This window comes from Carcharodon carcharias (genome assembly GCF_017639515.1).
Source record: "Carcharodon carcharias isolate sCarCar2 chromosome 37 unlocalized genomic scaffold, sCarCar2.pri SUPER_37_unloc_1, whole genome shotgun sequence".
In the NCBI taxonomy this organism is placed as follows: Eukaryota; Metazoa; Chordata; class Chondrichthyes; order Lamniformes; family Lamnidae; genus Carcharodon; species Carcharodon carcharias.
In genome coordinates this window covers 5944838-5960930 of record NW_024470758.1, presented here as the reverse complement: position 1 = coordinate 5960930, position 16093 = coordinate 5944838, and the positions used below count along the sequence as shown (strand labels likewise).

The window sequence follows — 16093 nt, the reverse complement described above, 5'->3', positions numbered from 1 at the left end:
TCAGGAACCGAGATCTGTCAGGCCGGGAACAGCGGGAGGATCGAGCCGGTCCCTTTCCCCGCTCTTTATCGTTAGAACTGCCCAGAATGAGGATAATGGGAAGGGGTCTGAAGCCCCCAGCACCGGTTCCATTTTATTACCCTCTACAGACCTCTAAGCGAGCGGGGATTTTAAGGGTTGGTTGTGCTGTAGGGAGCAATGGACAGTCCTTCCATTTTGCTTGCGAAATCCAGCACTGACTTTACACAGTTCAAACAACAGACTGGTGTTTCTGTCCAAAAATGAGCAGATTCACCAGGATGATGCCGGGTTTAAAAATTGTCGGAATAGGGATTGAACAGGAATTTCATTCGGGTTGGAAATAATGATTTACAGTGAAAATGGTATTTTTAATTTAAAAAATGTAGGAACAAAGTCTTTTGATGTCGAGACGGTAAACGGCTGGAAACAAAGGCGGAATTTTTGAAATGAGCGATTAAAAACAAATCGACCAATGGGGACCTGAGTTGCCAGGGATTAATTCATTGGTTAGATTTTGGATAAAACTGCCTGGGCGGAAGGCTGCAGCCAATTACTGTTCGGGGCGGTTCCTCACAGAGTTTAAAAAGGCGGATTGTGGAACAGACTGTCTTAATAGTTCTTGTAACTTACGTTGTGGTGAATCTGTTGAGAAAATGGCCAGGACCAAGCAGACAGCGCGCAAATCGACAGGAGGGAAAGCTCCCCGCAAACAGCTGGCTACCAAAGCGGCCCGGAAGAGCGCTCCAGCCACGGGCGGAGTGAAGAAGCCTCATCGCTACAGACCCGGCACTGTGGCTCTGAGGGAGATCCGCCGCTACCAGAAATCCACCGAGCTGCTCATCCGCAAACTGCCCTTCCAGCGCCTGGTGCGAGAGATCGCTCAGGACTTCAAGACAGACCTGCGCTTCCAGAGCTCGGCCGTCATGGCCCTGCAGGAGGCCAGCGAGGCTTACCTGGTGGGGCTCTTTGAGGACACCAACCTGTGCGCTATCCACGCCAAGCGAGTCACCATCATGCCCAAAGACATCCAGCTGGCCCGCCGCATCCGCGGGGAACGCGCCTAAAACCCGGCTTCAGCACCAAGTACAACAACGGCTCTTTTGAGAGCCACTAAATCGACAGATGAAAGAGCAGTGATCTCCTGTTGACCACTCCAGCACTTACGACATCGCGAAGATACAATTTACCTCCTTGCATCAGTTTTTCTTGTCTACAAACCTTTTGTGGGATTGATAATGACAGACGGTGCACTTGTAAGTTATAGCGCAAATGGTGTCTTAACTTCAGAAAATTGGGGCTGCCGGTCACCTTAGTGATCTAGTATAATTCCAATAAATGGCAGTGCTGATAATGTATTAAATACTGTGAGCAGACATCAATCCCGGGCAAAGGGTGAGCTGCGGGTTACAAGTCAGTGCTCATGGTGTCAATAAAGGCACTGACCAAACGTGTATCACTCCGGTGCACAGATTTATCATAGAATCAAAGAATTTGCCCCAGCACGGGAGGCCATTCGGTCCTTCCGTGTCTGCATCTGCTCTCTAAATAAGTGTTATGACCTAATACTTTCCACCACCGCCCCCCCCACCCCGCCCGCACATTAATTATTTGAATATAAACAGCTAATACTCTCTTGACTGCCGCTATTGAACCTGCCTCCACTGCACTTCCAGGGAGTGCATTCCAGTCCGAAACTCTAGGGTGGAAATGTAATTTCTCTTTTGATGCGAGTTGGTTGTCCTTGCGGATCATTAGGAAACGCTTCAGCATTACTGAAATTCGGCACGCAGCGGACAGACAATATGTCACCCTTTCACAGACTCTGTGGGTGGCTCTGAAAAGAGCCTTTGGGTTATTAAAGAATGGCCGCTTCACTTGGTCTTCGATCCCGCAGCGGCGCTAGTTTTCTTGGGCAGCAGCACGGCCTGGATATTAGGCAGCACCCCGCCCTGAGCGATGGTCACCCCTCCCAGCAGCTTGTTGAGCTCCTCGTCGTTGCGGACGGCCAGCTGCAGGTGTCTGGGGATGATGCGGGTCTTCTTGTTGTCCCGGGCCGCGTTACCGGCCAGCTCGAGGATTTCAGCCGTCAGATACTCCAGCACAGCAGCCAGATAGACCGGGGCTCCGGCACCCACACGCTCAGCATAGTTGCCCTTTCTCAGGAGCCTGTGAACACGGCCCACCGGGAACTGCAGTCCAGCCCGGGAGGAGCGAGATCTGGCCTTGGACCGAGCTTTACCACCGGTCTTTCCTCTTCCAGACATTTCCAAAATCTCACAAACACTTTCACAGAGAATGAGGAAATGCGCTCGCATTCACTTCTCTTATAGGTTTGGGAGGAATTGGGCTGCGGGCATTGCTGATTGGTCCGCTTTTGTTGCGTCACATAATGTTGTTTATATCACCAATCAGATATCTACTGAAATCACCAATCCGGAGACTCCACGGAGGGAGGGCGGAATAACCGGCGCCAAATTTTGAGATTCCAAACGATCTTTTTTTTTCAAATTTTAAAAGCCCGCCAAATTTGTAAAAGAAAAGCCAAAGAAGAACGGCTCGACCATTGTACCAAAAATAAAAACAAAAAAACTGCGGATGCTGGAAATCCAAAACAAAAAGAGAATTACCTGGAAAACCTCAGCAGATCTGGCAGCATACTAATTGGATAAAAGCAAAATACTGCTGATTTTGCAAATCTGTAACTAAAACAAAAATACCTGGAAAATCTCATCTACGGAGAGAAAGAAAGTTGACGTTTCGAGTACTAATTGGAAATTCTTATTCAGTATTTTGTATTCGAATGTTACATTCACCTCATTTCTATCGCTTTCCCTTGACTACAGTTGTTTGTATATTTCAGTTTCAGATGTTTATGTGTATCTGAAAACAAGTCGAAAATAACGGCGCAAACTTACGGAATCTTTTTTTATTCGACATCGAAATTACCGCCGATTTATTTATAAAACAAGATGTACATTTCATATAGAAATTCCAGTTAATAGTGAACACGGTCTGACGAAAATTTTTTTACAAATGTCCTTCTCTAATGGGACTATTTCACATTTTTTCCTAAATTTCAGATTCGCCTTAAGAATCTGGCATCAGTTCGAGATAATTTCGATCCGTCATGAAAGCTTCTTAGTAGCCGGCTGAAAGTGCCATTTACATCGTTCTGCAGATAGACGAGAAATTGCAGATATTTGTGACAGACAAAATTGAACATACTTGGGAGTAAGTTTGCCAGCGTTGAGACTGAAGTTTGCTACACAACCGGAGCTTATACGAAATCGATTATTGAGTCCAAACTTGAACAGAACTGGAACCTGAAACATTTGCGTTCTATTCGCTCTCTCTCCAAAACCAGGGGAAGGGGTCGAATATGACGCGTCTTAAAACAAAGAGCAGAGAGTGAGCAGCAAGTTATTAATTTATGGGGCATCATTAACGAGTCCCAATAATTGAATGAGGGTTAAATCTGCATTACCGAGAATCTGTGATTGAAACCTAATCAAAATAACAATTTCACAATTCGAAATGCTTCATAGCAAAAACATAAATTAGTAAAGAAATCATATAGCTTTTTCAGGGAAATTGTGGGTGGCTCTTAAAAGAGCCGTTGTGTTTTGAATGTGTTTTTCAGTCAGTTCTGGGGTTTTACTTGGAGCTGGTGTACTTGGTCACCGCCTTTGTCCCTTCCGACACGGCGTGCTTGGCCAGTTCCCCGGGCAGCAGCAGGCGCACGGCGGTCTGGATCTCCCGGGAGCTGATGGTGCTGCGCTTGTTGTAATGGGCCAGGCGGGAAGCCTCACCCGCGATGCGCTCGAAAATATCGCTCACGAACGAGTTCATGATGCTCATGGCCTTGGAGGAGATGCCGGTGTCGGGGTGAACCTGCTTCATCACTTTGTAGATGTAGATGGCGTAACTCTCCTTCCTCGACTTTCGCCGCTTTTTGCCGCCCTTTGCTACTGGTTTCTTTAAGGCTTTCTTGCCTCCCTTCTTAGGAACTGGTTTCTTCTCGTCAACCATCGTCACTTTCAGACACACAATAAAACAAGCCTCTTCCGAGCGACAATTAAATAGACAGTCTGACCGACCTATGCTAATGAGGAATGGGGAAACGATGATTCTGATTGGACATTTCAAAAAATACAACAGCCACTTATTTTGTACTTTTCTCTGAATGCATATTTAAAGACACCAATAAAATTTCGACTTCTCCACCAATCATTAGCCCTTTTACTACAATCAGGAAATACATTTTATCAGAATTCTCTCCAGTCCCAGTTTGTGAAGATACACCGGGAATTGTCGTCTGGTTGTCGGTGCGAGGGGCTCTTCTCCACAGAGCGACTGAGCGGAGATGCGGGATTCCTCCTGGAACTCTTGTAACGTATGCGAATTACTCACTGGAATATGTGTATTGAGTATTTGTGTGTGAGTGGTAGGGGGTTGGGGTTGAGGTTGTGGTACGCCGTGTGAGTGTAGAATTTATTCTGTACCTGTCTTTGGGAGTGTTTAAGACTCATTGTACGTCTGTCAGTCCAGCGTGCACGTGAGTGAGCGGGGGACTCATTCTCAATTTGGGAATATATGTTATTTTGCATGAACTGCGTATCTATCCCCTGCGGCCTAAATATGAGTGTGCAGGATTTATTCTGTACCTATCAGTTTATTGAACTACAAATGATTCACACCGTGTTTCTCAGTCCCTGACACTGTAGATCAGTGTGGCATTGATTGCATATCTTTCAGCCTGTGCTACTATCCGAGTGTGCACTTCTCATTCACTCTCAGAGGCTGGGACTGTGTTTGAGTGTGAGATTAATGCTGGACATGCCAGCATCTGATCCGCAATGTGAGTGTGGAATTCAGTCTGTATCTGTCAGTTTCTGGTACCGAATGAGATTTGAGTCATTGTCAATATCTGGGAATCTTTTGAACATATTCTGCATCTGTTTGTCTTCAGTGCTGAATGTCAGATTACTTCAGTCAGTCAGTCAGTGATACTGTATGTGACTGTTGGATTAATTCTGTCAGTGATACTGTATGTGAGAGTGGGATTAATTCAGTCATTCGGTGGTGCTGTATGTGAGAGTGGGATTATTCAGTCATTCGGTGGTGCTGTATGTGCGAGTGTGATTAATTCTGTCATTCGGTGGTGCTGTGTGTGAGAGTGGGATTAATTCTTTCAGTCGGTGGTACTAAAATAGATATGAACATACAAACCAGGAGCAGGAATAGGCCCCTCAGCAGCTCGAGCCTGTTCCGCCATTCAATAAGATCATGGCCAAGGGATAGGCAGTGGCAGATATTTAAAGGGATATTTCAGAATACACAAAATACATGCATACCAGTCAGAACCAACAATTCCAAAGGGAGGGCCTCCCATCCGTGATTATTAAGAAAGTTAAAGACAGTATCAAACTTAAAATAAAATCAAAGATGGGTGGCAGGTCAGAAGATTGTAAAGACTATAAAGTGCAAAGATGACAAAAATATTAAGAAGGGAAAAAATGGAGTACGAGAGAAAGCTAGCTAGTAATATAAAGATGGCTAGGAAGAGTTTATGTAGATGTTTAAATAAGAAATGAGTTAGTCCTATTTCGGGAATTGAAAATGCAAAATAGGGAGATGGTGGATGAACTAAACAGGTATCTTGCTTCAGTCTTCACCATAGACGACACAAGTAATACCCTGGAAAAAGCTGTAAATCAGGAAATGGAAGGGAGGGAGGAACTCACTCGTGGAAAATTACAATCACCAGGGAAGTGGTATTGAGAAAATTGTTGGAGCATCGGTCAGTGAAATCCCCAGGTCTGGATGGATTTCACCCCCAAAATTCTTGAAAGAAGTGGCAAGTGAGATTGTTGGTGCATTTGTTTTAATGTTCAAAATTCCCCAGATATGGGGAAGGTTCAATTAGATTGGAAAATAGCGAACATAACTCTTTCATTCAAAAAGGGAGGGAGACAGAAATTAGAAAGCTAAAGGCCAGTTAGCCAAACATCTGTCATAGAGAAAATGTTACAAGCTATTATTAAATATAGCAGGGTACTTAGAAAAATTCAAGGCAATCTGGCAGAGTCAACATGGCTTTGTGAAAGGAAAATCATATTTAACCAATTTATTGGAGTTCTTTGATAGAATCACATGTGCTGTGGATAAAGGGGAACCAGTGGATGCACTGTACTTAGATTTCCAGAAGGCATTTGATAAAGCTCCACATCAAAGGTAGTTGTGGAAAATAAAAAGGTCACAGTGTAGGGGCTAACATATTGGCATTGATGGAAGATTGGTGAGCTAATAGGAAGCAGAGAGTTGACATAAATGGTTGGCAGGATATGGTGAGTGGTGTGCCAGAGGGATCAGTGTCATAGAGTTAACTAGCACAGAAACAGGCTCTTCAGCCCATCGTGCCCATGCCAGCCATCAAATCAATGCTGGGCCCTCAACATTTTACAATGTATATAAATGACTCGATGAAGGGACTGAAGGAATGGTTATTAAATTTGATGATGGCACAACGATAGGTAGAAAGTAAATTATGAAGAGGATTTAAAGAGGCTACAAAGGGACATAGAAAGTTTGAGTGGGCAGAGCTCTGGCAAATGCAGTATAATGTGGGGAAATGTGAAATTGTTCATTTTGGCAGAAAGAATAAAAACGAAGCTCCTTATCTAAATGGTGAGATATTGCAGAGCTCTGCGATTCAGAGGGATTTGGGAGTGCTAGAGCATGAATCACAAAAGGTTCGAATGTATGTACAGCAGGTAATTAGGAGAACTAACAGAACGTTAGCATTTATTGTGAGGGGAATTGATTTCAAAAAGAGGGAGGTTCTGCATCAGTTATACAGGGCACTGGTGAGACCACATCTGGAGGCCTGTGTACAGTATTGGTCTCTTTATTTAAAGGAAACATTTAAATACGTTCAAAGCAGTTCAGGGAAGATTTATTACACTAATACCAGGAATGGGCGGGTTATCTTATGAAGAAAGATTGGACGGGTTACCCTATCTTTGTGACTGGAATTTAGAAGAGTAAAAGGGGATTAGATTGAAACCTTTAAGACCCTGAGGAGTCTTAACAGGATGGATGTGGAGATGATGTTTCCTCTTGTGGGAGAAGCTAGAACTAGGGGGTCATTGTTTAAAAATAAGTGGTGACTCATTTAAGACATTGATGAGGAGAATTTATTTCTCTGAGCGCAGTGAGTCTTGGAACTCTCTTCCTGAAAAGGCAGTGGATGCAGAGTCTTTGAATATTTTAACGGTAGAGCTGCATGGATTGTCGATTAGCAAGGGGGTGAAAGGCTATCGGGGGCAGACAGGAATGTGGGGATGAGGCTCACTTTAGCTAGCTCTGCTTTCATGCCCTCATTTCAGTTGAAAATACTCATCATGGATGCACTCATTCCTCCATCCAAAATGACTGTAAAATTCAATCATATTATGAACGCGGTTACCCAGAGGTACCTTCACTATGAGACTCTCAATTAATCCTGTCTCGTTGCTCAATACCAGGTCTCAAATACCCTGCTCTCTGGTTGGCTCCAGAATGTGCTGTTTTAAGAAAGTATCCCAAAAACACTTGATGAACTCCTCATCTATGTTACGTTTGTCCATCTGATTTTCCCAGTCGATATGTAGATTGAAATCTCCCATGATTATTGCTGTACCTGTCTGACAAGCTCCCATGATCTCTTCTTTTATACTCTGTTCTACCGTGCAGTTAAATAGTCACCTGGCCCACAAGTGATTTATTGCCTTTGTCATTTCACGTCTCAACCCAAACCTGAATCATCCTGGATTTCTGAATTTAGGTCATCCCTCTCTAATGTGCTAATACCATCATTAATTAACAGAGCCATCCCTACACCTTTTCCTGACATATTCCATTCCTAAATATCACATACCCTTCAATATTCAGGTCGCAAACTATGTCATCCTGTAGCCATGCCTCTCTGATGGCTATCAAATCATTCTTATTTATATTATCAGTTAATTTGTTATGTTCCAAATGCTACATGTGTTCACATACAGAGCCTTTAGTTTTGTCCACTTATTGTTTCTGTAACTACAATGCTTATCTGCTGATTTACTTTTAGATTCATGCTATTTATCCCTTCCTGTCATGGTCTGTTTATCACTTCCCATATTAATACCTTTCTTTCTTGCCTTGTGTCTACACTTTGAAAATGTGATCATTTCCACTAGTCAGTTTAAAACCCTCGCTACTTCCCTAGTTATGCAGCTTGTGAGGACACCAGCCCCAGCACAGTTCAGGTGTAGACCATCCCAACGGTACAGAAAAGTCTGAAGGAACACCCAAAACTGGTGCCAGTGGCCCATAAACTGGAATCCACTTCTCCCACACCAGTTCTTGAGCCATGTATTAATTTCTCTAATCTTATTTGTCCTATGCCAGTTTGAACATGGCTCAGGTAATAATCCTTTGAGGTTTTGCTGCTTAATTTCATGCCTAGCTCCTCATACTGACTATGCAGAGCCTCCTTCCTCATCCTGCCCATGTTGTTGATACCTACATGGACCATGATCACTGAATCCTCCACCTCCCACTGCAAGTTGCTTTTCAGCCCTGAACAGATATCCCAAACCCTGTCATCAGGCAGGAAACAGAGCTGTCTGGACTCAGCTCTTTGCTACAGAGAACAGTGCCATTCCCATTCAATATACTGTCCCATACTACCACTACATTCTTTTTTGTTCCCCCAATTTGAATGGCTTCCTGTACCATGGTGCCATGGTCAGTTTGCTCATCTACCCTGCAGCCACTGCCCTCATCCAAACAAGCTGAGAGAACATCAATCCTATTGGACCATTGCAGAGGCTCACATTCCTGCCTCATTCGCAGTCAAACCGTCCTGTCCCTGACCAAATCAGAAGGCCCTACTCTAAGATGTGTGACTGCCTTCCTGGTATAAAACATCAAGGAAACTTCCCCTCTTGCTGATGTGTCACTGAGTCTGCAGCTCAATGAATCTGAGCTGAATTTCCTCCAGCTGCAAACATTTACTGTAGACATTTGCTGTGGATCACAATGTTATCCAGGAGTTCTCACATGCTGCAGCCTGGACACATCACTTATCATGCCATCCTTAATGTGTTTTAAATAACTACTTAATTATGTTATTCAGTTATTTATGTTACTTTCATATGTGCTTTATTTTCTATACCACAAATTTGTGTCCTATTTTAAACCTTAGGGATAGAATCAACCTTACACACATACTGGATATTCATCAAACAGCTAGCTCCTTTCCCTGTAGTAGAGCAAGAACCAATTCCTATGGGGTGAGAAGGATAGAAGAAGGGAACAATTACCTGCTTTCTTCCCCCACCCTTCACTGAACTCCAATCTCACCAAACTCCAAGTCTTCACTCAGTTTGCCTTGGCTGCACTAAAGAAACCTGAATTTATAGTAAACTGAACTGGGGCAACAGTAACCAGATTGAACCCGTTAGTTAATTAACTACTCAACTCCTACAGCTGAGAGTGAGTTTACTCTGTCTAAACTGAAAGAAAGAATTTAGCCTGTTTACACAGTACTTTCCGGTTACTGCTAATTAGAGACTAGATTAGATTTTAAGGGCAAAATTTAAGAACAAAATTAACACTTAAATCTCCCCCCTCACCAAACTTAAGTCTTTAGCCAGCAAGATCAGCTGCACTGTGTTTGGTACTGTATGTATGAGCGGGATTAGTTCTGCCTATTTGTGGTACAGCATGTGAGAGTGGGATTAATTCTGTCCAGCGGTGGTGCTGTATATGAAAGCAGCATTCATTCTGTCAGTCTTTGATACCACATGTGAATGTGGGGTTAATTCTGTCAGTCTGTGGTTATGTTCCTGAGAGTGGAATTAATTCTGTAAATCAGTAGCATGTTTGTGAGAGTTGGTTTAATTCTGCCAGGTGGCTATAGTGTCTGTGAGAATAAGATTGATTTTGTCTCTGTCGAGCTCCTGGACTCTGTCCGAGTGTTAGATTCATTTTGTAACTCTCAATTCCTGATGCTGTGCACAATTGTGGGATTCATTTGTCTCTATCAAACCTTAGTTCCGAACGTGTGTTCATGAATGTTTTGTGTGTGTGTAAGTTTGTGTCACTGGGAATTTCAGATTCTTTCTCCATCTCTACATCTCTGGGACTGTTTGAGGTTCATTCTGTACCTATCAGTCAGTTCCACTGTGTGAGACATGGGATTCATTCTGCAGTTGTCTATCTCTGGCACTGTCAGCGAGTATGCGATTTATTCTGTTTCTGTGTATGTCTGGTGCTGTGAGTGCCTTGGACTTCATTCTGTATGTGTCAGTGCCTGGAAAAGTGTTGGATTTGTTGGGTACTTCACAGTGTCCAGTTCTTTGTGAATGTGGAGTTTATTCTGTTGCCCTCAATCTTTGATGAAAAGAGTTAAAATAAGTCAAAGGATGAAGAAGTTTTACTGCATGAGGAAAGGGGTGCTGATTAGTTGGCAGGTTGACTCCAATTGTTCGAGGTTGTCATGAAGAATTCACCAGGAAACTACTGCCCTGCATGTTTTTGTTTAATTCAACATTGACACAATGCCTGGGCATGTTCCTTTCCCTATAGATAACAGGGCCCTGCGCATGATTATATGTAGCACCTAGCATCTGTAAGTGAGTCACATTGTGAAGAATAAGGAACTTCAGTTACTTAGTTGGTGAAGTAGTGGCCATTTTCCTCAGAGGAGTGAAGGTTGAGAGGAGAGGATAGAGGTAATCAAAATTTTGGTGAGTCTGGCCACACCAGATTGAGAAAAACTGTGCCAACTACTGGATGGGTCAAAGACCAGAGGGCACAGATTTAAGGTAATTGACAGAAGCAATGGATACTTTTTGGAGAAACTTTTTCATGCAGTGAGTGTTTAAGACCTCAGATGTGGTCCTGACACTACTAGAGGCAGATGCAATCAAGGTAGTCAGGAGAGAATTGGATTATTATCTGAAAAGGAAGAATGTGCAGGGTTGTGGGCAGAAGGGGGGAATGACACTAGACGTATCACTCATTTGAAGCCTGATGTAGACTCAAAGGGCTGAACCTCATTGTGTGCTGTGACAGTAACACTGTGTTTGTGTGCATGTGCGTGCAAGTTTAGGTGTGCTTAGTTATGTTGATTATCCTTCTGTCAAACTCTGGTGCTGCAAGTGAATATGGAATTTGTTATGATTCTGTCAGGAGTGCTATTGGGTTTGAATATGGGATTATTTAGATTATGTTAATATAGTTCAGCAGTCCTGTATGCAAATCTGAGAATCAGTCTGTAAGTAGCATTCTTTAATTGTCTGTGTGTGTCAGTCTAGGTGAATTTGTGTGTGTGTGTGTGATTCTATGTGAATTTGTGATTATTTCTGATGTTCCTTGGTACCATATGTGTGTGCCAGATTGACTGGTGTCATTCAGGCTCAGGTATTGAGTAAGTGTAGTAACAGATTGCATCTGGCAGTGTCTGGTAATGGACATGTGCTCAATAATGATTCTGAATCTGTCAGTCTCTGCTGCTCTGTGACAGTGTGGGATTCATTACATAACCTTCAGTTTCTTGGACTGTTTACCAATCTAGATTCATTCCATTTTGAAATTTCAATACAGGAATAAGAAATTGATGTTGTTGATTTAATGGAATAATGGCAAGTTTGGCCTCATATGAAACCCCATTCTGTGTAATTCTTGTATGTGAAACTCCATTGTTATGCCAGTGTAACTCAGTTTATACTAATCAAATTAAAGCGGTGTCATTCAATCTGTTTCTGAGTAAGAATTTTAAACTTGGCTGTTGAGCTCAGTTTGCAGTGACAGAATTAACACAACATCTATCAGTCTGACACTGGGTTTTTCAGATTGCTCTATGATTTGTATCACAGTCTGCACTAAACATTTTGATACAGTATCATTTAGTTTAATAATTTGGGCGAGTTTCAAAATATAATCTGAGTTTGTATCTTTCAGTTTTATCTAATAATGTAATTGCAGCTAAGACTGATTCCCTGATTAGTGCTGCCACCATCACCTACCCTTTTTCCTTCTGTATCTTTTTCTGAACACTGTATTTCTGAATATACAGCACCCAGTCCTCGCTCTTTTTAAACCAAGTTTCCTTCATTGCCACTACATCATATTCCCACATTGCTGTTTGTCCTTCAAGCTCATCATTTATCACACTGTGTGTTTACATACATGCATTGTAAACTGGTCTTTGTGTTCCTCATAGGGATTCTTAATCTGCCCCTATCGAATATGGCATTGCTTCCTTCTCCAGTATTATCTATCACTCACCCTCCTCTCTGTCATTAGTCCTTTCTGGTACTTCTGTAAGCTGGTGACCAACCTCTGCCAATTTAGATTAAATCTTCATCAACCAGCCTAGTGAACCATAAACTAAAATTGGACTTGGTGCCTGTGCTTGCAAAGTACAGCGGATCAGAACTCCACCAAATTAACCTCTTGGCCACCTCTGCTCCCTGTGAGTGACCTGTACTTACTGTGTGTGAGGAGCTGACTGCACTTCCCCTTGTGTTGTAGAATCACGACATTTATTCCGCTGCTTTCAAGTATTTGCCTATCGGAAGGAATAAAATTGTTAATTATAATTTAAAGAGATTAGGTAGATGATACAAAAAAAACAAAACAATTATTAAATTAATAATCATTCGGAACAACCGCAAAGTCAGAGGTTCAAGAAGGCAGCTCACCGCCACCTTCCCAAGGGCAACTCGGGATGGGCAATAAATGCTGGCCCAGCCAGTGAAGCCCACATCCCGTGAATGAATAACAAAAAAGTAAGACAAACAGAGTCAGTGTCTGAATCCACTGCAGTCCTGCGGCACTCAGCTGCTAAACACCAGGGACTTTGTTCCGGTTACAACAATTTCCTGCCATCCAGAAACAACCCACTGCTCCAGGAGTGGGACTGAGTGACGGAGCAGGGACTATTGTGTAGGTCAGATTTCTAATTGCCTCTCCCATGGACTAACCGTACAAGTGAAAGCAAACAGCCGCTGTTTAAAATGTGTCTCTGCATTAGCGGCTGTTTTAAACCATCTTCTTCCACTCACAGGCAGTGCTGGGGAGGGCAGCGCGCATGCGCAGAATGCTACATAAATTCCGGAAACACAAACATTGAACATATCCGACACAGAACGAGGCCATTCGGCCTCCAAATACCACCAGCCCCCAAATAGTTTGATCCAGACTCACGTCACTTTCTGGCTCTTGCTCCGTGAGTCCTGTAGGTTCCAGCAACTCAGTGCAGATCTAAGTGTTTGTTAAAGGAAGTGATGCGCTGCCCTCCCCCAGCTCTGCCTGGGACTGGAAGAAGATGGTTTCAAACAGCCGCCAATGGAGAGATCCCGCTCCCGGGGGAGGGAACAAACAGCAGCCTCCTGAGAGGAGGGAGACAGAATGGCAAGAAGCTGTTGTTGAAAATCGTTGCTGCTTTCTCTCCTCTAAACAACAATGAATATTTCTGAAACAAAAACAGAAACAGAAATACCTGGAAAAGCTCAGCAGGTCTGGCAGCATTTAGTTCCAACTCCCTCGGGTTGTTGATATTGGACAGTGAGGAGTGGGAACAGAGCTGAACAGTCAGGATGTAGGGAGTCAGACAAACAGCAGTTATTACAGGACCAGCTGAGAACTAGGACGGACACATTTTTTTTAATCAGTGACTGTTTGGTGTCTGTTGAATGGTTAATTCAACGGGAGCAATGAATGGAAATTCGACCTGAATGAATGTCCCTGTTCCACCGGGCATTCCCATCAGCAGTGCAGGGTTTCGGTTGTACCAGAAATTGACAATGTTCGTATTGCTGCAGTTTCTTTGTGGCTGTTCATTTTGATTATGTACTGAGAGCCTTTGTATTTTCTCCTTCACCTGTATTTGTTGTAACCCAAGCATTCTTTTCTGCAGGGAAATCATTGACGGGACCAGAATAAATGTGATGTTTCCTCCACTGGTGTCACAGCGATCAGTGCAGACAGCTCCTCACACACAGTGTGTATGTTCTCACTCAGAGTGCATCAGCTCCACAGTCTCAGGCAGCAGAACTGGTTCCAGAGGTACATTTTCAAACCAACAGTCAAGCAGAGCAGGAGAGACAGACATTCTGTCCATGTCACCCAACTCAGTACCACTGACAGGTAGATACATAAATCACAGTCCAAATTCTCACCCACTATCAGATTATCTGTGTCAGTTCTACCTTGTGCAAGAGTTTGATGAAATTAAATTAAATAACAAGATCGAACTGAAAGATAGTATAATCTGAGAATCAAACTCAGATTCCAATTTGACACTCACCCAGACTATTTATCTCAGTCTGTACTAATCAAATTGTTATTGTAGCCTTGAGGTTGAGACCACATACCAGTCCGAAAAGCTCAGAGTATCAGAATGGTAGATACTGTATTCATTCTCACAGAGCACAACGGGCAAGTTTAAAATTCTCACTGTCTGATTGATTGAAAATGTATCAAGCTACATTTTCAATCAAAGTGAATTACACTTACACAGCAATGGAGTGTTAGATCCAAAGATAACTGAGCTTTCACAATTGTGTTCACACAGAAAGGGATTTAATACTAGGTCAAACTCACAATTACTTCATTAAAACCTACAGCATCAATGGCCTGTTTCTGTTTCAAAATTTCAACATGGGATAAACCTAGACTTGTAAACAGTCTCAGAAACTGAAGGTTATGTAATGAATCCCACACTGACAAAGAGTAATAGAGACTGACAGATTCAGAATGAATATCAACGACATGTCCAGTCCCAGAAACTGACAGATACATACTAAACACTACACTCAAAATTCCTGAGTCTGAATAATATTCCATTTATCGGACACAGACATTAAGTACCACTGATAGCGAAAGATAGTCACAAACTCACAGCAAACACAAACACTCACACAGTTACACTCACACACACACTATTAAAGAATGGGAGTTTCAGAATGATTTCCATATTTACATTCAGGTCTACTGGACTATATTAAAATAATCCCACACACAGTGGGATATCCTGACAGTTACAGAAAGAATCCTCCATTCACAGTCACACGCATCACCAGTGACTGACAAATACAGCCATAGTACTACACATAAGCTCAGTACCAGAGGCTGAGTGATACAGAATTAGTTACACACACACACACACACACACACACATCCCCATTCAGACAGACCCCCATACAGACATTCTACCACAGACTAACAGATAGAAAATGAATTTCCAGTACCACTGAACAATTCAGGTTGAGTCCCAAATGCTCATTCTGTACCAGAGCCTGATAGATACAGAAATAATGCCTTACAAACAGACCAAAGCTTCACAGTTCCATAATCAGACACCATTTACCAAAGACTGGCAGTTACATAAGGAGAAAACACTCACACTATCACGAAATGGTAAATACGGAGTAAATTCCACAGTCACACATTACAAAGTCCATCAGATACGGAATGAATCTCTCACATGTACAGTACCAGAGATTGACAGATACAAATGACACATTCAAATGTCATACTAATAGAAAGGCAAATTGAGAGTGAGTCACATACTCACATTCAGGTTCATGGATCAGATACAGATTGAATCATATAGTCACATCCTGTGCCAGGTGCTGATAGACATGCAATTCATCGCACCTTTACATATAGTGCCAGAGGCTGACTGGTGCAGAATGAACTTGAATCTCATATCAAGCAGAATAGATGGACTGATGCATAAACCTTCAGAAATTGGAGCTGTTTGGCCATTCAACCTACTCCATCATTCATTAAGACAGATGTTCTACCTCAAGTCCACTCTGCTGCACTCTCCTTATATCCCAAGCATCCAAAATCTATTGATCTCTGTCATGAACATACTCAATGGCTGAGCTTCCAAATCTCTCTGGGGTGGAGAATTCCAAAGCATCTCAAGACGTTCAGTGAAGACATTTCTCCTGATATCATTCCAAAATGGCCAATGCTGTGATCTGAGATGGTGACCACATGTTGTAGATTCCAGAGTCAGGAGAACCAT

General features: G+C 42.8%; 3 protein-coding genes and 1 long non-coding RNA gene across 5 annotated transcripts in view; 2 read left to right on the top strand and 2 right to left on the bottom strand.

Moving 5' to 3' along the window:
* Positions 1-16093, top strand: part of LOC121274513 — a 116200-nt gene that overhangs the window by 2072 nt on the left and 98035 nt on the right. Inside the window, exons 2-3 of the mRNA XM_041181850.1 lie at positions 638-1003; positions 3633-3641. Of these exons, the coding sequence (XP_041037784.1) occupies positions 638-1003; positions 3633-3641 (375 nt within the window). The remainder of the gene's footprint in view (positions 1-637; positions 1004-3632; positions 3642-16093) is intronic.
* On the bottom strand, positions 1699-2299 carry LOC121274530 (histone H2A-like). The gene has a single exon (XM_041181870.1). The coding sequence runs from the start codon at positions 2283-2285 to the stop codon at positions 1893-1895; it is 393 nt and encodes a 130-aa protein (XP_041037804.1). The 5' UTR covers positions 2286-2299; the 3' UTR covers positions 1699-1892.
* LOC121274521 (late histone H2B.L4-like) lies at positions 2933-13099 on the bottom strand. 2 transcript variants are annotated; one of them, XM_041181860.1, is made up of 3 exons: positions 13038-13099; positions 12546-12622; positions 2933-4118 (listed from the first exon to the last, which is right to left on the bottom strand). In XM_041181860.1, exons 1-3 carry the CDS (start codon positions 13082-13084, stop codon positions 3676-3678), a joined length of 567 nt encoding a protein of 188 aa, XP_041037794.1. In that variant the 5' UTR covers positions 13085-13099; the 3' UTR covers positions 2933-3675. The 2 variants fall into 2 exon arrangements, with proteins under 2 accessions (XP_041037794.1, XP_041037795.1); XM_041181861.1 differs by lacking the exon at positions 13038-13099 and having other exon boundaries at positions 2933-4123.
* LOC121274574 lies at positions 4125-14013 on the top strand. The gene is made up of 2 exons (XR_005942269.1): positions 4125-4414; positions 13973-14013. It is a non-coding gene; the product is annotated as an uncharacterized LOC121274574 (long non-coding RNA).

Bases quoted from the DNA above. Each gene is read 5' to 3' on its own strand.
- LOC121274530 (XM_041181870.1), bottom strand. From the start codon at position 2,285: ATGTCTGGAAGAGGAAAGACCGGTGGTAAAGCTCGGTCCAAGGCCAGA.
- LOC121274521 (XM_041181860.1), bottom strand. From the start codon at position 13,084: ATGCAGAGACACATTTTAAACAGCGGCTGTTTGCTTTCACTTGTACG. The intron at 12,623-13,037 runs GTTAGTCCATGG...TCCTTCCGATAG, and splicing joins TGTTTGCTTTCACTTGTACG to GCAAATACTTGAAAGCAGCG. The intron at 4,119-12,545 runs GTAAGTACAGGT...TCATTAGCATAG, and splicing joins CAGTCAGCTCCTCACACACA to GTCGGTCAGACTGTCTATTT.